Consider the following 23,026-nt stretch of genomic DNA (forward strand, 5'->3'; position numbering starts at 1 on the left):
GATAAGATAAAATATTAAAAAAATATTTTACCCTTGTATATTTTAAAAAATAATTAGATATTATTTTTTTATTTTAATTTATATTAAGTTTTAAAATTAATAATATTATAATAACTCTAATTATAAAACTTAGATTAATCAGACAGGTTGACCCTAAACTAGACCGACCCGAAACCTAAATTGGCCCAAGTTAAAAAAAAATAAAGAAATGATTGACTTAACATGATCCAGTCAAAAACTCGGGTCAATCCGAGATAAAACACCTGTCAAAAAAACACAGTCATTTTTTTAAGATTTTATTTTGGTCAAAACAAGGATGCTTTGATTATTTTTTAAAAAATAGATCAATTGGGTTGACCCTCCTGACCTGTGACTTGGACATTGTCCCGATCGACCCCCGAGTTGGATTTTAAAAATATGATAACAACTTTTATTCTTATATTGACCCAAGTTAACCTGTGACCTGTGGCCTTGACCTTTCCCTGAGTTTACTCTCGAATCGAGTTTTAAAACTATGATAATAATCACTTTTATTCTTATGTTGACTTGGGTTAACCCGAGGTGACTCTCTCGACCCGTGACTCAGGCTTTTCACCGAGTTGACCTCTAAATCAGGTTTTAAAACTATGATAATAACACCTTTTGTTTTTATATTAACTTGGGTCAACTCGAGACAACCTGACCCGTGACCCGAACTTTGTCTTGGGTTGACCCCCGAGTGAGATATTAAAACTATTATAATAATCATTTTTATTTATTCGTTGACTAGAATCAACCTGAAGCAATCTGAATTATGACTCAGGTCTTTTCCTAGACCGACCACTGAGTTGAGTTTTAAAACTATGATAGTGATAATTTTTATCCTTACATTGAACAATTTTGGAATTGAGAGTTTTTTATAAGGATATTTTATGAATAAAAAATATTGTTTTTAGAGACATGTCTTCTCTATACCTTCTATTTTAAAAATACAAAAATTTATTTTAAAATTACCCTAAAAACATTTATTTTTATGTCTTTATCTCTATCTTTTCCACCAAACATATTTTTGTTTCTACTATCTCTATTATTTATGTCACGAGACAGTAACCAAACACTACTAAAAAAACAAATTACACGTGGCATCATGTTAGAGGTTAGAATCCCAAGTTGTATTAATAAAGCTCTGTTTAGCATTGTGATGCAGTTTGTATTTTGTATCAATCATAAATTTAAAAATGTTTAGTTAATTAATATACACAATATTTTTATGTAAATCCCACTAAAAACTCTTTATTGAAATCTTTATTAAAAAATATTATAATTTATAACTTTTTTTAAATCTATATTTTTAAATTATATTCATGAAAACAATCATAATATCAAAAACACACTAAAACAAGTTGTTAACCAACGTGGTTCTATTTTGGACCATCCTCTCGTTTAGGCTACTTCAATCTATTCGTTGTGTCCTACTTATTTTCGATTATTTAATGATATATCTTTTTTCTATTAGATAATTAAGGGAGCCGTACCTTGTTAAGATGTAATTAGTCTGATTTAAGGCACTATTTGATACTACATTTCAGTGCTTTTTCAAATATTTTTTCTTGTATTTTTTTTATATATAAGAATGTTAATTATAAAAACATATTTAAAAAGTATTAATTTAATATTTTTAGAGGAAAACACTTTCAACTGTATTAATTACCCAATATATACTAATCTCATTAACATTCTAGTATCGTTAACCACAGGTGGCTCCTATTTGAACATGAGATTTTGCATCAATAAGACCTTAGGGTCAACAATTTCTAGATAGTGGTTTTTTTTTTCCTTGTTAGAATTTACTATTAAAACATAGTGATGAACATATTTGATATTAAATTAAATATAGACTACACTCATTTCTTTGCTTAAGATTTTTAAAAAAATTATTATCCAACAAAATAATAAAACATAAATAAAAAATTGATCTTAAAAGAATTTTTGATTGATATGTTTATACAAATTCCAAACTTCAATCTCACATTCAAATATTACAATATTTTTTTCGACTTTTTTAATAGAAACTTGAAAAAGTTAAAATTTGGTACGTGGGGCACCAAATATTTGAGAGGAATGAGAGGCTAAGTATGATTTGGATTTAAGTCACGAGCATATAGTCGGCTGTACTTGGATTTGAGTTAATTATAAAGTAATTTTTTTGACTTGAAAATATTTTATTTTCCAACACAAGAAAATCAAATATCTAGATTCATTGAATTTGTTAGATTATTTTTTTAATATCTATATAATTTTTTATATAAGTCAAGATTATTTTTTTAATATCTATAATCTGATTCGACGGATCAATTTGGTGGCTGGACCGGTTCGGGTGAGGTAAAGAACTAGGATGGCAAAAACCCTGTAAAACCCCTTTAAGACCCCAGTTTTTTTTTTTTTTACAAATATATTATCATGTGAATTTTTATGAAAAAAACTGAAATTAAAAAATTAGAGTTATTTTTCGCATAACCGTAATCTATGGCAATTGTTTTTTTAATTTCAAATCTCATGCCTGAATTTCGCATTGGTTAAGTTTTTTTCTCTCTCAAATCTGAATATATCATGCCTGATTTCAAATCTCATGCCTGAATTTCGCATTGGTTAAAAAATTAGAGACCTCATTTCCGTTGATAGGCAAAGATGTTTTTGGAACACATTACCAAACATTTTCCTCGAGTTATCGGACCAATCGACCACAACAATCATACACGTGTGCTTTGCAGCTACCGTAAACCCTCTAAAAAATTGACCAGTCCAGTCCACCTAGCCACCCCCCGTCAGTATGATCATTCTCCGAGCACCACGGCTTCACTTTGACTCGTGAATAGTAGGGTGTCATGCTCATCTCACATCATTTGCAAAACCCTTTGGATTTAGTAAAACGTCGACTAGATTAAAAGCATGTTCTTGCTACCGGAACTTCTGACTAATCAATGGCTTCTCCCAGCAGATACAATTAACTCGAAGTATGTCCATTCAGTATTGCAAATGATGTGATATCTGATGTGCACGTCCTTTCACATCTGAAGTGTCAACTCATTGATAAGTGATGAGTGATCCATAAGACAAGAAGACTGTGTTGTTTGATTAGGAAGTTGAGTGGATTTGAGACCCAACACATCGAAGTCTAAACCGTGTTCTTAAAAGGGTTAAGTACAAAATCAATCAATAGAAGCATTGAGTTCTAGTTCTTCTACTTCCCTATTGGATGAATCTCTACAGTACAACCTACGCCAGCAGCTGTTCCAATAGTATGCCACCATGCATTCTTGGCACATGATCGCGCACAGATGATTCCAATCAGGCATCTAGCATTATTGGTTTGTTCCAAATTAAGTGGAGTGAAGATGGCATTCCCACCAAATCATTTCAACTGACATCAAATTAGATAGAACCCAAGACACGCTCGTATAGAGCATGCAGGTAGATTCACCCAGCCAAAGATGAGGATCTAAGGGAAATAGTTTGAAGAGCATTAGAAGAAAAACCCAGAAAACCAGGATTATAGTGTTTGTAGTCATGTCTAATCTTGTCTATGAATTACATTTTGATCAAGTTATCAGACACAAATTGTGTTCAAATCGTCGCTTCAACAGCTTGGCTCATCGGTATAACGTTCTTGCGCAGTTGCGTGGATGCTTAGTTTATTAAAAGACTCGATGCAAAAAGCAAGACATCACAGAGTAACCATTTAGAACCATGATGACGCAAATCATTAGTAAATATAACCTTGGAAAGATATCTATATCCGAGTTTTCTTCATATTTAGAATTAGAGCGTTGAAGTTACACTCTTACTACATACATGTTAGCCTTAAATTCCACACGCATAATGTAGATTTCAGCTAAACTGTTTCACTTACAGTTCATAACCTGGGAACCTGGAACTCTCAGGTTTGAGAAGATCAAACCAAAGGCAAGCTGTTCCGGCTAGTCCTTGGAAAAGAGAATAGGCATGATTAGCTCCACGAGCATCCCCTATTGTCACAAGTTCACTAGCATTATGATACAGGAAGCTTGCAAACGCATTTGCTCTCTCCTCGTATATGTGCTCTCCAGTAAGACGATAAAGGGAAAGGAAGGCATAAGCGTTTCCTGCCGCACCATCGGCAAGGCCTACCTTCTTCACTAACCCACTCTTCCAAACAACTTCCCCTGCTTCTATGGCAGCATTTCGGAACTCTCTATCATTTGGAAACATCTGCAGAAACAGTAAGAGTTGTTAGCACCAACAATTAAGCCTCAATGTTAGACTGATAAAATTCTTGGATTCAATATATGTGTTTCTCATTTTAATAGGTAATTGCTTCATTATACACCAGAACAGTTAGACTCCGTAGGTCTTCTTATCTTTATAACTATCAGCAGTCATAATATAACTGCAATTTCCAACTATTCCTACTTTCAAATGCAATTACTATGTGCATAATTTGCTACATGAATCACCTTTTAGGCTTAATCAAAGTACAGTGTCAAGTCAGCAATTTTTGCAACTTTGATGTGCAATGTTTGAAATTAAACCAGTGTAATAATATGTGATAGAAGAAGCTGGGTTGAGCATGAGTAGTGTAGCTTTTTCCTTATGTAAAATTGTCACCATGGATGGATCCAAATGCACAAACACTATCAAATGAACTTGACTGAGTATCAATTGCCTACCTCAGATGCCTTGCAGAGGGTGATGGCCATGCCAGTTGCACCATGAGACCACTGCACCAATTTGTCCCTCGGGTTTCCTTCGCTTGAAGGGTAATTTCCACTATGAGGGAACCGGTTGCTCATCATGTACCTTAAAGTTGCCTTAACATCCTCGACATCCTCAATGGAGAGAGGAAAGTGAAGTAGCACTTGCAAGATTCCAGCAAGGCCATTGGCCGCACCCCAGTATCTTGTCCCATGCCATCTGTACATCAGTGGGCAAGCAGCATTATCGGATGCCCCTGCCCTTCCCCCAGCTAAAACGGCATCAACAACAGGCATAAGAAGATCACAAGGCAATGTCCCTTCGCCAAGATGCTTGTTGATGAACAAAGCAGCCCATAAAAACCCAGCTCTCCCATACATAAGCTCATACGACATCCCAAAACCACCTTCCTCAGGTCCAACGGGGAGGGCTCTCTCTTGTGCAACCTATAAAACAATCAAACATATAGTAAGATTGTTGTTTTCCATTGGATTGGGTCAGTTGACAAAAACTGTCCCAGTTATAGATTAGGTGAAAAATCATCGTCATTTTGATGAAGTTATGCATATTTGGTTGGATGAAAAATCATCATTATTTTTAAACCTGATGGTTTAGAAAAGGATAAGGCATGTTGCCCCATCAATTATCCCCAGAGATACTGTACTTCTATGTTGTAGCATAAGAGCAGGAGTCCTGATAAGGAAGAAAAAAAGTTCACAGCTATAAAACAGCAGGACCCCTTCAATTTGTGGAATTATATCATCTTATTTTGTTTGGAACTACTGCCGCTTCCAAATTAAGGGCCGGAAAGAAAGACGTATGAGAAGATTACTACAACATTAATTTACAGTGTTCAATATTATGATATAATAATCTGGCAATTAAAGCCATGCTACCAAGCACCGAAGTGAAGATAAAGTAAATGTTTAGTGAAATCCAGAACAAGCGCGGATATTCATGATATAATTAATGGACGGTGCATCTAACTCTTTGCCTTCCAAAGGGCAGAGGCAACCTAGCTGATAATTCAACGAACAGACCAACTGCAAGTGGGTACTGTATCAGATTGAGCCACGGAAGCCAAAATTGATATTTCATGACTCATAGGCGTCCCCACCCACTAAGGTGAGCTATAAGCTTGTCTCATGAGTCATAGCAGTGTACCGGCACCAAACATTGGAGGCATCTAATCTATCACTTTCAACATGTGGAAATAAGGAAGTTCCCACAAGACTACGGGACCACATTCCCAAAAAGAAGGAACAAATTACCACTGTAGACAAGAAGATAAGGTATTGGACCCCATCTGGAAAGCACCAAATTGATCAGCTTTCTAAGTTCAAATGATGCCTTCCCATTATATATGCATCCATGATAACAATTAAAGCAATCGTCTCATTAGTGTTAGGTCTGAGCTTGGCCGTTGAGTGATTAATTAGCTCATATTGCTTGAAAGATCCAATTGTGATTGTCCAGATTCTGTTTTCTTTTTTTCTTTTTTTCTTTTTTCATTTTTATGAATGCCTAAGGTAGCAATAAACTTCAAGAAAGTAATGTCGAGTAAGTGTTTCCAACTGCAGTGAAGGATTTTGGATGACGGACAAATATGAAATGTATAGAACTGGATCCACAGAGGAAGAAATTCAGTAAAAGCTCTTCTCTGAAGAAAAGGGTCATGTGAAACAGCTAACTCATATAATTGGGTTTTATGAACCACATGCTTGGACCAAGCATCTTTCATGGCCCCAAAAGATATTCCTATATCTTAAATTTGTTTTCTTCTGGGTAGGCAAGATATTATGCTATATATATATATATATGACAGAGGATATTAGGAAGCATGTTGATGGAGATGAAAATGGATATATTTGATGGTTACCTCAAGGAAAAGATTCACAAAGAAGTCACGTCTTCTACGGTCCCCCTTGTAGCTAGCAGCCACGGCTCCTAGTGCATATAAGCCTCCTCTTCCACATAAGAAGGTGATGTGCCTATACATCCACCACTTCAACCATATCAGAGAGAGAGAGAGGGGACGAGAGAAAACAGAGCCAAAAGAAAAAAATCATTGCTGTGCAATCAGGGTGGTCATTTCTCTAGTTTTAAAATAAATAAAAAAATACTCATCTACCATTACTTCATCTTATTCTATCATATCAACCTTCCTGCATTTGAGATTTCTTGAGCTATTGATTTAATTTGCTTATTACAACAACACACTCCGTGTCGATTTCACACAGAAGATTTGATAATTGGCCGCGTCAGTCCATAAACATTTTGGTTACTTTAGGAGACAAAAGGTTGCTCGATTTAAACAAATTGGACCACCGAAGTTATTGAATTTGTTTCCACATGAATGATATGGACATTCACTGAAATAGAACTGAAGCAAGACTTACTGATCATTCATGTGGAAACTCATTCAAGGGGGAGGTTGATAACTTAGATTTATTTATTGCTCTTTTGTCTTTATAATTTAATGAGTGACACTCTTAAAATATCTCTTACATACCCAGATTAAATCTTTTCATTCACTTAAAACAACTTATGTGTGCCACAATTAGAAGATTGATGCATATTTGTTTTGCAAAAAATGTTTTCTTGGATGGGAAAATCTTTCTTATTTATATTTTTTCTATGAAAAAAAAATAATTTTCATTCACAATCAAAAATTAATTATGGAAATAAAAGAATTACACTGTTTTTCATTAATTTATTTTCTAATGTTGGTTCATACTAAAAAAAATCCCAAAAAAAAATTTCTTTAAAATTATTAGAACAATTATTAGAACAATCCAGTTGTTTTAGAGCAACATTTTTCATTTTTTTAAATTCTTTAAAATGTTGTCTTTAAGATTTAACCTCATTTTTTACACAAATACCATAATTCATGTCGGCATATTCCGGGTCACAGCCCATAATTTACCTAGAGGAGGTCCGTGCGGAAACGGAACATGTGTCAACAATCTCGGAGCACAATAGCAAGTCCTGCTCGTCACCGGTAACTTCGTACGACCGCAAGCAGATGAAAGCTGTCCCGAGCAAACCCGTATACACTGTCGGGTCAATACCCGTACCTGTTTTACCATCTCTTTCCCACGTCACTTCAACTACCTGCATAGCACAACACAATAATTCACCTGCCTTGGATCGCCCTAAGTCCCTAACCACACGCTCACGAGACGCACTGTATTTTTTTAATATAACTTCTTTTTTCTTAAAAGATACTTGTTTTATATATTTGTTATTTACCATGATGGTAAAAAAGTTGAAGAAAAATGGTGATAAGAATTCCTTTTAGATGTTCTGCACATAAAGTTGGGAAAAATACTAAATATGTAAACTTTTAATTTCAATGAAGAAAAAGATACTTTTTTACAAAAAAAAAAAAGTTTCAAACTTAATATTTCTCAAAAGATCATAAAGCGTGCCAGATAAACTGTAAGCTCATCTACAAATGGACTAATCCGGCCAAAACAAAAGAAAATTATGGGTTATCGGACTGCAAAATGCATTACAATTCATTTTTAATGTTTTTAGAAAAAGAAAATAGACATCTCTCTTGCTTAAGTCATCTTCTCAAGGTTTTTTTTTTTTTTTTAATGACAAGAACCTGTGAACAGAGGACTACAAGGTCGACCTGTACAGAGGCAAAAACATAAGAAATGCATACCTGGTTCTTGAGAGAAATGGCAGCTCTGAGAAGAGTTTCATGAGGGAGTAGCATATCTGTGGACGTCGGATCTATGCGGTGAGTCAAATCTAGCCGTTCGTTGTTGTTCTCCTCGTGGTTCTCTTGAGAAGCTACCCCCACCACATATGACATGGTTAATAAATTTCTCCTCTTGTTGTAGAAAGAAAAGAACTCTCTCTCAATATCCCTTATCTATCCGAGCTCTCAACTTCACTTCTGCGTCTAGCTCTGATTGTTAGAGGGTTTCGTTCTCTCTTTTTCTCTTAGGGAAACCCAGGAGGGAAGGCAAAGAGGAGCAACGAGAATGGGATGTGACGGAGTGTGTGTGTGTGTGTGTGTTGGTGTTAGGTTACGGTTTCGAATATTGGCGGTGTAGAACAGGGAGACATTTTTACATTTGCCACGCTGTCCGCTCAGTGGATAAATATTGATAGCCTTTGTTAGGTATTTAATTCCGGTGGATGGTTCTATTGTTTGTTAGGATTAATGTAAAACTGGTTGAGTTCGGTTTAATAGTTATTAATTAAATTTTATGAAAAATAATTATTATATGCATGGAATACAAACTGGTCTCGCATCGTATTATTAAACTTTTTACTTGTAATGATATTTTATTCAAAATTAATATTGGTATAGCTATGGAAAAATTGCCACTAATTAAAATGATATTTTGTAGTGGTGGTTTCTTCGTATCATACTAGTTTGTATGTTTACGTGCGCAACCAAGACTCTTCTAAATATAAAAATAAATAGGCAAGTTCAAGGAAATTCCTTAGTATTATTATTAAACCTAAAAATATAGTCACTAAATCTTTTTTTATTAATGTATCTTATGTTTATCTCATCAAATATAAGGTTTTCAATTAAAATCATTGTTTTTTTTTTAAATTATGATTGTTATATTAAGTTGAGTTAATAAAAAATATCAAAATATTATGTTCATATTTTATGTGTAATTAAAAAATAAAAAAAATTATAAATGAGATAAAAGTACGTTTAAAATCTATTTAGAAATTATAAGAATAAAAAAACAATTTGATTCGAATTTTTACGAACAATTTATTACTAGTATAATTATTTTCATATCATTTATGAAATAATTAAAAAATAAATTATTGAAACTAGAATAAAAATTTATAATAATATTTAATAACCATTTAAAACTAAAAAGTAAATGACCCTAGTAAATTTTTTTAGCAGTGTTAAAGAAACCAAAAAAAAATTGAAAGTGATAGAAAAAGGTTAGGCCTAGCGCTTGCCCACCAATAATAGACCGTGCACCCTTAATTTATTTTTTGTTTTGATTTTAATTGTTGTTTACATTTGTTTATTTTATTTTTATTTCCTCTACCAGCTCTGGAACCCACAACACCTGCACTTATATATATACGCTCGTCAATCATCTAAATTATGGCAAAAAATTATCAAAAAATTAAAAAATTATATCAATGTGTTTATTATTCATATAAATAATAAAAACAACTTTAATTTTTTTCAAAGTGTTTAGGTAACGGGTTCAAGTCGTATCCAATTTGATAGAGTTTCTAATTGTTTATTGGTAGAAATTTGGATTTAAATTTTAGATTAAATATGTTTGTGTCTAACGATTAGAGAAAGAAAGAGGGGATGAAAAGTCACGTGCAAAGCAGCTTAATTAAGGATTAGGCGAGAGATTTTCTTTTCATTGGCCATGTGCATGTCACATAAGATTCATTAAAAATTGTTTGTCAATATTATATCCAATTAACATAACAATTACATGACATTTAACTATATATTTACGCTAATTGAAATTATTTCTCAAATATAAATTTTTATTGAATGAATTATTAACAAAATAGCAATTTTAAATTATTAAAATACACAATTACAAAATGATATAAACTAAATAAGTTTAGCTTTCTTTCTTTTTTGATCGTCATAGCTTACCCATTAATTAAGATTATTTTTTTAATTAATTTGAAATATATTATATTATGTATTAGACCAGTACATTAATAAAATGAAATTACTTTAAATATTAAATCAAAACTTGAACTCGAAAAATTATATATATAACCAAACCTCTTTTAATTATGAGTTGAATTGTATAAATATAAAAATAAAAATTAATTTAAGAATATAATATTATAATTAAAAAAATAAAAAATTATGTGTAACTCAGGTTGTTTTCAAGTGCTTGAAGATACAAAGAGTATTTAAGAATGTGGTAATGATTATTTTTCAAAGTGTTTTTTACTTGAAAAATTATCAAAATAATATTTTTTTATTTTTAAAATTTTATTTTTGAAATCAAAACAATAAAAAAATATTAAAAAATTAATTTAAAATTATACATATATATATATATATATTAAAAAAACAGATTGAGGCCCCGTTTGTTTGCTGGAAAATAGTTTCTTTTTGGAAAGTAAATTTCGGAAAAGTAAATTCTGAAAAAATGAATTATTTTCCGATGTTTGGTAGTGTAATGAAAAATAAATTAGAAAACACTTTCCAGTATTTGGTTATGTCATGGAAAATGAGCTGAAAAACAACTTATTAATATTTTATTTTATTTCAAGTTTATTAAAATAATAATGAACAAATCTTACAAATTAAAAAGTTGAATAAGAATGAAATTGAAACAAAAATATAATTTCATAAATTATATCAAATAAAATAAATAACAATTAAAATAATAGAGATCAAATCTAAAAACTAAAAAATTAAAAGATCAAGAAATTAAAATAATAATAACTAACATTTCATAAATTATTTTAAATAAAATAACAATCAAAGGAATGAGAACCAAATTTGATAGATAAAAAATTTCAATAAAAAAATGATAAGAGAAAAGCAAATAACAATTATAAAAATAATGACCAAAATTAATATAAAAATTAAATTTTAATGGATGAAATTAAAAAAAAATTCAAAACAAAATATATATAGCAATCAAAAATTTAAAAACTAAATTTGATATAATAATTAATGTTTCTAAATTTTTCACAACTTCTGAAAAATATTTTTCATCTAAAACAAAAGGAAAATATTTTTCTAGAAACCAAATTAATTTTTTTTTAACTGAAAAATATTTTTTATGGACCAATTTTTGTTACAATAAATATTAAAATAAAATAAAAAGGTCCGAAAATGGTTTTACAGAAACCGGTATCTGAGAAACAAACGGAGGATAAAGTCACTTCCAAACATTACTATGGACGGAGAATGAAGTGTAAATACCAGCCGCTGGTTAGAAGTCATGATTAGGGAACATTGATTGAACTAGGAACCACCAACGTCTTGTTGAAACATCAATCAATATCTTCTTCTTTTGTTTTGCGTACGTGGTGCTTCCTTATTTTGTCGATAAAGCTATTAAATTAAAACATTACCTTAAATTGTCTATCATATATATATATATATATGCAAAACCCATAAATTAGCCAAAAATTAAATTACATTTTTAAATAGTACGTTCCCATCATGTGATGACAAGTGTGAAATACGTTAAAGAAATTAATTAAGATTATCTTTTCAGACAAAAACTTAAAAGTGAGAATCTTTCAAACAATTCTTTTTTATTTAAGTTAATTGAAAGCATATATCATAAAATGCAAAACCTAAAAAGAAAAACAACGAAAATGGATCTATATATCATGATTAAAGGTTGTTCAACTTTAAATCATTAAGAAGTTTATCTTACTATAAAAGATGATTTATATTTTATTTACAACTTCACTTCCTTTTAATTATAACAAGTTTATCTTGTTATAAAATATGTGTAAACCTTGAGGGGTGTAGTTTAATTGACCAGATCATGAGTTTACTTTCGGGAGATCACCAGTTCGAATCTCACAAATATCAGGACCACTGGAAGCTTACAGGATCGTTAACTTCAGGACCCGTGAAATTAATTGAGGTGCATACAAGCTGATCTGGACACCCACATTAATAAAAAAAATATATATATGTTTGTGTGTAATTCAGAAACAACTTGCTTGGGCGGTTTACGTGTCCTATAAAGCTACCAAATTAGTTCATGTTATTTGGATATGTGATTCTTCGTGTTTTTTTCTATTTTATATTTCGGTTCAATTCAAGGATAGAGGTACAAAATTTTCTGTCCTGGGCTATTAAATAAATATACAATTTTTAAAAAAATAAATTATTAACTCATGTACATGAATTTTTAAAGTTAACAGAAAAGTTTTAATTAAAATACACTACCCAAAATATTAAAAAATAAATTTAAAAGTACATAAAATTAAAATAAAAGTAAAAATAAACTCACTATTGAAGTTACATCTTCGATATTTTATGGAATATAATTCATCTATAATTGAATCTGAATCGATGTTGTAACAACCCCTCAACCGGGATAAAATAACAATCTCATGTCAACTAAAAACAAAGTAATTAAATTTTTTTCATCTCTCAATTTCTCCTTCCTTCACTTGATTCTTCCTTAGATTAATATTTTATAAGTTGGACTTTATAAGTTTACAAAGTTATTCTCTCACTTTTTTTATTTTTTTTCCTTTGATTTTTTTATGTATTTCCCTTACTTTTCTCTCTTTCTCTCTTGTCTTTTTTTTTCTTTCTTTTCCTATTCTACTTCTGCCCAATCGGCAACATATAAAAGAAAGGAAAAACTGATTTATTTTATTTTTTAATGGAAAATAATCATTTTACTCTTAATGAGTCGTTTTTTTTTATTTGACGGTTTTTTTTGTTAGCACTACCAAACTCTGTTCATTCTAAAATTTTAACTAAATTTTATTCAATATATTTTAAGATCCCTCGTAAAATTTCAGCTTAATTTGATAGTCGGATTGAAAATTAAACCTAATAACATAAAACTGGTCAAATTGTGATTTTTTATCAAATTTTTAAATTTCTTCAATTTTAACCCACACTAAAATATCAAATTAGAAGACTCCATGCAAATTTTAATACCTCAATCGAGAATTACAAGTTACTTTTATATAAAACTAATTAAAAAATATTAATAAAATCTTAACCTGAAATACAATCCACCCGAACATTTACATGCCTCCGCCCATGGATCAATCAATATCGTTGTTTGTTTGTAGCAGCCACTTTCTGTCTAATTTGTTCTTGTTCTTTGTATGCGTTCCAGCTTTTTACCCCTTTTTATCCTTAAATTTGACTTTTTATCTCCATTATTTCTTAAATCTTATCGTTGTTTGTTTGTTTGTAACAATGAAAAAAGGTTTTTAAAAACATGGTACAACCAAAAACAAATAACAGTCGCTTTAGATAAGGAAGAAATTTACTGCCTTCCACTGCTATTAAATCCCATATTGGTATTTTTAGAAAACACATTTCTATACTGAGAAAAATCCGATCGCATTCATCCAAGTTAATTATAATTTCATACAGGAGCGCGTGCGCTGCCTTTCAATGTATAAAAATAACCTTAAGTCATGTTTTTGAAAACCGTATCCTTTTTCTTATAGTGTGACACGTGACGATATATGATAATTGGATTGTTGTCAATGGTTTTTTTTTTTTTTTAACAGATAAAATGTACAATTGTTCTCTTTGTTTTTTCTTTTTCAATTTCAATTCTCATTCTTTTGATTTCTTATTTCATTCTTATACCTTTTATAAAAATTTTATTTGTTTCCAATTTAGTCCTTTAATTACAATTTCTCATATGTTTTTTATTCATTTCAGTCTTTATTCTTTTAATTTTTAATTTATTTTCTTGGTATTTTTGTTAAAGTTTTATTGGCTTTGAATTTTATCTTTCAATCAAAGTTTATATTATTTTATTTTTTATAATTTAACTTTCATTCTTATCATTTGTTTTTTCTTTTGTTAAAGATATTTTTCAATTCAATTTAACCAACGAACTGAAAGTTTTTGGTTTCCCTCTAATTAAGTTTTATTTTATTTTCACCCTCATTTTTTTAATTAAATTTTTTTTCTTAGATCTTTTTTGTGTAATTGATTTTTTTTTCTTGGCTTCATCTTTTGACATTTAATTTATTGAGAATTCAGTTTTATAATTTTTTTCATTTGTAGTGCTTTTGATCTAATAATCTAGATAACGAGTTTGAGAAGTTAATGTTGTTCAACATTTTTGTTTTGCTCATTTTCTTTTATAATATTATCGTTTTGCATTAGTTTTTTTTTTATTGGTTCGTTGATTATCTTTGATTTCTTTTTAATAGATTTATCTCAATCTTATGATGTAAGTCAAAGGTTTTGCATTTTTTTATAGAAATTTTTTAAAATTATTTTGTTTATCTTTGATTTTTTTAGGATATTATTTTAACTCATTCATTTTTTATTTTATACAAATGAACTTTTTTTTTATTTTCATCCTTTAGTATTTATTCAATTTGAGTCAGGGTTCTGTTCTTTTTATTTATTTGCTTTATGTATATGTTCTCATTGGTCTTGAAAATAACCCTGATTATCTTGAGTTTTTTTATTTGTTTTTATTTATTGGATTTTTTTGGCTAGTTATTTAAATTGTTTTTTTTTCAATTCTATCCTTTATATTTTAAATAATTTTTTAATATAATTTATAAAACTAAAATTATTTTTCAATTTCACCCCCTTTAATTTTTTTAATCTTTTTGTATTATTTGAGATATTTTTTTAATTTATATTTTAAAATTGTATCCTCCTTAATTTTTTTATTTCAAATTTGATCATAGTTCTTTTTATTACTATTTTTTTATTTTAGTAGATTTTTTAAATTGATATTTTTTTCGATTCCATCATTCGATATTAGATTAATTGGAAATTGAGCTTCTTAACTGAATTTGAGTATTGGGTTTTTAGATATTAACCCGGCTGTAGGAGGTTCATCCAAGTTTGCTCCTCTTTTTTTACTTTCTTAAAGTTCATGTTTTTTAAATTTTATTCTTCAACATTTATTCAATTGGAGTCTGGATTCTATTATTTTTATTTATTTTTTTAATCTTATGTTTTTTCATCTTCACCATTCAACATTTATATCATTAACGATTAGACTTTATTTTTTCTTTATTTGTTTTTTATATGATTTCATCCTGGATTTTTAAAATAACTCAGGTTATTTTTGGTCTTTCTATTTGTTATTTTTTGTTGGATTTACTTTTTCAAGTTTTTTAAATTGATAAGTTTTTTTTTTCAATTTTATACTTTAATATTATATCGATTGGCAATTAAATTTCTTTTATGGTTGCATCCTTCAAGGTCGAGGTTTTTTAATAATAGGCTTCATGATTTTCTTTAAATTTTTTTCTATTCGTATATCTTTGTCTCATCACTTAGACCACATGTTTTACATATTAATATAGATTGGCTTGAATTTTTTTTAGGGTTGCTCTATTTAAATTTAATATTTTTTATGCTTCATTATTCAGTATTATATTGTTTTGAAATTGAGTTGCATGATGTTTCCCGATTCACCTTCTACTCGATTGCTCTCTTGCATGATCTGGTTCGAAAAATTTGGTTGCTTGGTTTTTTTTTATTCTTTTTTTAGTTTCATCCTTCAATATTGGATTTATTTGGTATTCAACTTCAGTTTTTTTATTTGTTTTCTATTTGATTAATTTGCTCTTATGACTTGGCTTGCATGCTTAGTAGGTTGATCGATCCAAGTCGTTTTTTATTCTTTTTACTTTTGTTTTTTTATTTTTAATTGGTTAGAATCTTAATTTCATTGTTTTTTTAAAAGTTTCATTTTTTTGTAGGTTTTATTTTTTCTCTTGGTTAGGTTTATGCCCCATTTTATTTTCAAAAAACTTTTTCAAAACATATTTGGATTGCTAGGATGTTTTTTTTTTTTTTGATGAAAAAAAATATTTTAACCCGCAGCATGCATGAGCCCATAAATCTAGTATGTTAATAATGAAACTGTGAAAATGACTTTAAGCAGCCTCAATCAAATTCAAACCGTAAGAAATAACATTGATGATGAACTAGGGTACTGGAAGCTGTTGTGAGACCTGCAATAATATAGATGAATATTTTAAAAACAGAAAAAATAAGAAAGAACACTTGAATCTAACATGATTCAGCAATGTTTCTATTTATATATAAACGGTGAGTTATATTTCACTATATGTTAAATTAAAATTAGATAATGTATATTTATGAAAAACCCTAGCTAACTGTACAAGAAATATGAATAATACTCCTTCACCATATCACATGCGCTACCCCCGCAACCCGACCTAATGAGCCACATTCTACAGCAGAAGCTAAATCAAACGTGATCTTAGTCAGGAAATTCAGGAAAATTTCTTTTGAGTTTTCCGAAGTCGTTTCATGTAAAAAAAAGATTGTAACAAGAAAGTAGCCTTGATGAAGTAGATTGCCACCTGAAGGAGACTCAACCTTGGAAAATTCACCGGAATTTCTTAGAAGTTTCATTTGGTGAAAGTGATATCATAACAAGTCTATGGGCAAAGCCATTAAGATTTGAATTGGTGAAAAAACTCAAAGTTTAAGAAAGAGCTTTGTGGACCGTTTAATATTCAGCCTTGCCAAGAATGGAGGAAGAAAAGTAGCAGAAGCTTCAACAGAAAAGTCCCTGCATTGTAACCAGAAAAAAAAAAATTAAAAAAATTATATGCATGCCCAAGTATTCAGATTCCGAGAACAAATTCATGAAGTCTTGAATATGAATATAGCCCTTGCCCTAAAATGATTTGCTCAACTAGAAGGAAATATTTAGAAGTAAGAGAATTAGTATAAGCGTCGCCTTGCATCATTAAATAAATAAAATAGCATTCAAAACGCTAGGTTTGATCGACTAATCTAACCTTTGAGGTCAGAAATTGGTCCTTTGATAAGGCATTAGAACCTCGAAGCCTCAAGTCTTTCTATTTTTTTCTGGTAATAATGTAATCCAAGTGGATAATGAGAACAAAATATTCACATTGTGAGCTGATCAGGTGAGCTTTTGCCTTGTGAAAAAAGATAAACTATGTATACCACTGAAACAAAATTAAATGCATGTAGACAACAAGTACAAATGGTTATTCACCACCAACTGATTGTCCCCTTCTGTGTGATCCTCCTCTCCTCAGTAGAATATCACCAAATCTTCGTATATATGCTCTTTTTCTCGTAGAGTTTCTTTCACTCTCTGGGTCATTGGTATGAGCCCCGTCTATATGGTCATAATTACCCGGTTTTGTTTCTTCTCCAACATTTGTTAATTTTTTCATGCGAGGCACTGCTGCGGTTGGTGATTCTGCTTGCTTATCAAATATTGATCCCCTAAGTAGATCAGGATTTTCAGAGTCCTCGTCCTCATCATTGTTTTTTTGTTTATCTGTAGTTTTGTTGTTCTCATCTACATCCCTGTGTTTGTTTGGAATTATTAGCTCTTTAAGACTGAAACTCCATGTACGGCCCAGTTTCTTGCCGTCTTTGTCCTGTTTCTCCTCTGCATTCTGTGGCTTTTCCTTGAGTTGGTTTTCCTTATCTTCTACTTTAAGCTCCCTTTCCGATGCTTCAGAGAGAAACTGCTTCAACTCTTTAATTTGCTCGAGAGTTGCAGCTTCATTGATCCTAAGGTTTTCGTTCTCTTGAGTAATGAAAACCAAAGCATTGTCTTTTTCAGCTAAGACGTCTTTGAGTTGGGAATTTTCATCCCTGGCAATCCCGGCAGCTTCTTTTGCAACATTAGCTTCATTCAGGGCCTGTTTAAGTATATCGCGCACCTTCTGATTCTCTTGTTTAGCTATCTCGTTCATGTTCTCGGCTGTTCTAAGCAATTCAAGAAGTTTATTGTTCTCTTCACATGCGTATGACTTTTCCTCTTCAGCTCTTTTGATACAATCGACAAAACCTGTCTCTTTCGCATTCCATGCCAGAAGCGACTCGTCAGCCTCTATTTGCAACCTCTCTGCTGTTTTTCTATATCGATCCGCTTCTTTCCTTTCTTCATTCAAAAGAGTTCTATACTTGTCCTCAAAGCTATTTATGTTCTCCTGCAAGATTTCTGCCTCCTTTTTGAAGCGCTCCAGCTCTTCCTGGGTTAACTTGAGCTTCTCCCTTGTTTGAGTGGATTCTGTGGCAACTTCTGTTAGCGCCATTGCCAAGCCATCCATTGCCTTCTTGCTGTTCTCTTCTGCTTCATTTGCTAGCTTCAGTTCACGTTTAAGCAATTCCATCTCCTCGAGTAGACTCTTGGTCTTCGATGCCGAATGTTTTTCGCCCTCCTGATCATGAGTCCGGTTCTGTCTTTCCAGGTGAAGTTCAGACTTGAGACTCTCTAATTCTTTTTGCAATGAAACTTTATCTCCATCATGTTTCCCCAACTCCTCTACCTGCTTGCGAAGGGAAGTAATCTCAAGCTTCGATTCTTCAAGCAGTATCTTGGTCTGCTCAAGCTGCTTCGTTTGGGCGGCAAATGAATCTAGGAACTTCGTTTCTGCTTCGTTCCCTTTCTGTACCTCAGCCTCAAGTTCTTGAATTCTTTTCTTGCTATGGGATAATAAATCCAATGTACGTGCCTCGGTTGATTTAACATTACTTAATTCTTTGTTCAGTTTTTCCAAAGAGCTATCTTTCTCTAGCAATTTGGCCTCCGCCTCTCGTAGCTTTCCAACTTCAGCTTTCAAGGATGTGATAGCCATTTCTTTGATCTTCAACTCTTGATTTGATTTTGACAATGATTCCACTACTGAATTGAGTTCCACAAAAATATCAGCAACCTTCCCATTAGACATTGCTTCTTTTAACCTGGAATTTGACTCATCGGCAACCTTCTTCATCTCTTTAAGCTCATCACGTGCTCTATCTCTTTCCCTTTCTGCTACATCCAGCCTCTGCTTTAAATTCCTCAGCTCCCCTTCAACTTGCCCCTTATCTTGTTGCATCTTTCCAACTCTTAAGATTCCGTTCTAGCCACGACAAAGAACAAAAACACATGATTATTATATGAACTACCTTGACTCAAATTCTGAACTATTGCGCGGTGATTGGAAAGGAGAATTTGATGTAGAACAGGAAAGAAATAGTAAGGGGGGAATAGAAAAAGGGAGGAAATCCAAGGAATAAAACTAAAAAATGAGCAGCCAAAATCCATTGTCAATCATCAAATAGGAAACCCAAATGCTTAATGTGTACGTTTTAATACAGAAACTGAGCAAACAAAAACAAATAGGATCAGAATATACAACGAAGAGCTAAATTTTTAAATAAAATATACTTCAAAATTTTCAAAAAACTTTTGTGAATAGCATGATTAACCAAATCAAAGAAATGATCAAACAAATAATATCCTGCAAGTCTTGTTTGGTTTCTATCAGAATTATGAGAATTTAAGCACAAAACTCTCTTTGCCCCATATTAGACATTTGTGTACAGTCAAAGGAGAATTCAATACAATCCTACATAGATATTGAATAACAACAAAGGCCATAACACAGGAAATTGAAAAAAAAATGGAAAAGAAAACAGGATTGTTACCTCAGATGAGTATGTGATCTTTCAGGGCTGTTGTTGGAGGGACTTGATAGACTTTAGATTGATTTGTATGTTTGCTCGTTCAGTTTGCTATGTTTCGAAGCAGAAATGGCTTAGATACAGTCAAGGAAGGGTTCTTAATTTCATAGAAATCTCCAGGGACTTTGAAACCACGCCAAATATATGCATGAAACCACAGAATAATATATTAAAAGTTCAAGAGGCAAAGAGAGGAAGAAACAAAAGAACCATTCAAAGCCAAAAAAAATAAATCCAAAACAAGAAAAACATTAAAAGATATGACACATAATAAAAGAGAAAATAACGCATGGAATCTTCAAGGAAATAAGGCGCAAGAAAGGAAATGAATTACCTAGGAAATAACCAGCTAATGCATAGGTTCTGTTTGGGTGACAACGTTATTGAATTGTTCCTTGTTAGTTATCATGCATCTTCTAGATTTGGAAACTTCAAGACAAGGATCTCTCCAAAACAATATTTTTCTTCGAGAAATCAGAGAGAGAGAGAGCGCGTTGGGGTTGGTTTGTTTGGATATGTAAGAAATAACCCAAGTTGGCGGGTTTTCCACTAGGCCAAACTTAAGGTTTAAAGTCAAAGAGATTTGTTGTTTTCCTTCAATCTTAATGAGTTTGAATTCTCAATTTGTATTTAAAAGAATCCATTTTTTTAAGATTTACAAGATGATGTTAAGGATGCACTCTTAATATTATTTAGGAAGAAGACTAAATATTAATTAATATATAAATCAATTTAAAAATATCTTTTATTGGCTCTCTGGTAAGAAAACGGTGGGGTTGTTGATATTGGTCCAGTCAGCTCGTGTTAAATTATATATAGTTGTTCATAGCCGGCATGACACGATCGGCGAAGAATTCCAAGAACTGAAACATTCACTGTAGACGCTGCTCTGAAAAACAATAGTCAGTATCAGGAGGAAGCCTCCTCTCGTGTTGTCACCAAAAAATTCTTTTTTTTTTTAGTTTTGCCACTGGGCCTATGACCCACGCTTTCAAATTAATTTTTAAAACCTTTGTGTTATAAATGTGTTTGTGAGTCAATGAAGATTTTTTTAATAAAAAGATGATCTTTATACTCAATAAAATAATTTAAAAATATAAATAAATAAATAAATTTTGACGCTAATTACATAGTAAAATGAAAAACTAATCTTTCTAATAAAAGCAAACAATAGATGTAAATATTTTATACTTGTTATTCTTTTTATTCTATACTCTTTTTATCTTAAATGTTAATTCTCATTGCTCATAACAAATGTTGTATACATGCAACTTGTTTATATAAAATATAGGAGGGAGGGAATGATTGTGAATAAATTATAATAATTTTTTCGAAATTAAAATATAATAATTATAAAAATTAATTACTATTTTAGAGGTTTTTTATATATAAAAAAAGTACACAACAAGTTATCAACTTAAGTCTTTTGTGTGATAGTTTTTAATCATATCTCTTTAGTGATAAAAAAAAATTAGGATTTGAGTTGTTAAATCTTAAAGACACTCTAAGAACCTCAATAATCATCCAAAGACTAAAGCATGAAAAATAATAAAGTTTATAATTGAAATATAAATTGGTAAAACAACATGCATCAAATAATAGATAAATTGAAGCTTTAGGGATTAAATTAAAGTTTTATGTAATCTAAATGGATTCTATTTTTTTTTGTTTTTTAATTAAGTCTTCTTCTTTTAATTTCAATTTTTAACAACAATTAAAGCTCTATTTCACAAAATCAATATTTAATTCAACATTCACATATTCATCGATATTAATTATATGTATAGGAGCACATGTATATAAAAAGAAACCCCAACGCATTATAAAATCATGCTAATTTGGGATAATGAAATTGCATAGAAAAAAAAGATTTGATAACCATTAATAATATTAAGAAAAAAAAAACCATGCATTGTTCATGTAAACAGTGCAGTCTAGATGCACATTACACTCTATTTTACAGTGCAGTCTAGATGCACATTACACTCTATAGTGATGATCCTATCTCTTTTAGTTTATTTGATAACTAGGTGGTGATTTTTTTTTATTATACAAACCCCCGTCTATTGTGATTATATTTATTCACTCGATTCGATCAAATAGAAACCATGTATATTGAAACTAGAAAATTTATAAAAAAATTTAATTTTTACGACATAATCCCTTAATATTCGTATAAAAGCTCCTTACATTAAAGAGCCATTTCTCCATATCCAGGAGTGAGGGTTTTAAATGAGAAGATGAAGAGCATTTGTCAAGGAACCTTGGAAGAGATACTCTTGTCACTGTTACTACCTCTCAACTTCTTGATGTCCACTGTGACTTCTTCCCCGTTGCACAGAATGACGTGAACAATTTATGTAGGGAAAAATAATCAGCTTTAGATGTTAATTGATTCTACTTTTCTTCAAATAAGCTGTCTTTGGATAATCCAACTATAGAAGGAACTTGCCTTGTACAGTCTCTGTTCGTAAACAAGTTATCTTCCCTGTAATCTTTAAGTGAAAGCACTTCAAACATACAGTATCCAGGAAATAACGTTCCTCTGAGCTCTTCTGCAGAGAGAAGTAGAAAAGGAAGGTTTCTGCTACACAATAAGCTCAGGAATGTCGCAATTCAATCCAATTAAAGCGAGTTAACTCTAGATTAAATGACACATGTTCTCCACAATATAAACAAGACACCACATGTGATTCAAGAGAATCAAAACCATTTTCTTATAACAGCTGCAAGACTTTGGCTTTTTTTATAGACAAAAGACTAGAGCAGGCAGGAAAACCTGAAACAAAGACTGGAAAAACTGTAGCTTAACCTTATAAAATATCTTTGAATGTGATAACATCAATGCTTCCAATTCAACCTCTTTCACGCATGCCCTGCCGAAGACTAAAAATCAGGCTAGAAACCAGCGTTTTTAGCAAATGACAGTTAGAGTAGTGAAAATGCGTTTTAACATTACATGTAATACCCTCCCTATCCTAACATTACTCTGCGAGCATAATTTAAATGTTAAAACCTTTCTAATTTCGCCTTCGCTCATATCCCTGCATCCAAGTTGCAGCACTCCACATGACCATTTATAAGCAAACGAAGAACCGATGCCCATGATACTACTACAGTCCTCTTGGGCTTTGATGCGAGAGCTCTTCT

The 23,026-nt window shown here is 31.1% G+C and overlaps 2 protein-coding genes across 2 annotated transcripts; both read right to left on the minus strand.

Moving 5' to 3' along the window:
• Positions 1-3,730: 3,730 nt before the first annotated feature.
• Positions 3,731-8,817, minus strand: LOC133693376 (lanC-like protein GCL1). Its single transcript, XM_062114580.1, has 5 exons — positions 8,384-8,817; positions 7,637-7,824; positions 6,590-6,701; positions 4,686-5,156; positions 3,731-4,227 (listed from the first exon to the last, which is right to left on the minus strand). Exons 1-5 carry the CDS (start codon positions 8,534-8,536, stop codon positions 3,886-3,888), a joined length of 1,266 nt encoding a protein of 421 aa, XP_061970564.1. The 5' UTR covers positions 8,537-8,817; the 3' UTR covers positions 3,731-3,885.
• An 8,509-nt stretch (positions 8,818-17,326) lies between these two features.
• Positions 17,327-20,479, minus strand: LOC133694242 (uncharacterized). Its single transcript, XM_062115726.1, has 3 exons — positions 20,211-20,479; positions 19,841-19,999; positions 17,327-19,272 (listed from the first exon to the last, which is right to left on the minus strand). Exon 3 carries the CDS (start codon positions 19,246-19,248, stop codon positions 17,398-17,400), a length of 1,851 nt encoding a protein of 616 aa, XP_061971710.1. The 5' UTR covers positions 19,249-19,272; positions 19,841-19,999; positions 20,211-20,479; the 3' UTR covers positions 17,327-17,397.
• Between the last annotated feature and the right edge of the window lie 2,547 nt (positions 20,480-23,026).

Source organism: Populus nigra, chromosome 5 (genome assembly GCF_951802175.1).
Source record: "Populus nigra chromosome 5, ddPopNigr1.1, whole genome shotgun sequence".
NCBI classification, from domain to species: domain Eukaryota; kingdom Viridiplantae; phylum Streptophyta; class Magnoliopsida; order Malpighiales; family Salicaceae; genus Populus; species Populus nigra.

Bases quoted from the DNA above. Each gene is read 5' to 3' on its own strand.
- LOC133693376 (XM_062114580.1), bottom strand. From the start codon at position 8,536: ATGTCATATGTGGTGGGGGTAGCTTCTCAAGAGAACCACGAGGAGAAC. The intron at 5,157-6,589 runs GTAACCATCAAA...ATTGTTTTATAG, and splicing joins TTGTGAATCTTTTCCTTGAG to GTTGCACAAGAGAGAGCCCT. The intron at 4,228-4,685 runs GTAGGCAATTGA...CTGTTTCTGCAG, and splicing joins CCCTCTGCAAGGCATCTGAG to ATGTTTCCAAATGATAGAGA.
- LOC133694242 (XM_062115726.1), bottom strand. From the start codon at position 19,248: ATGCAACAAGATAAGGGGCAAGTTGAAGGGGAGCTGAGGAATTTAAAG.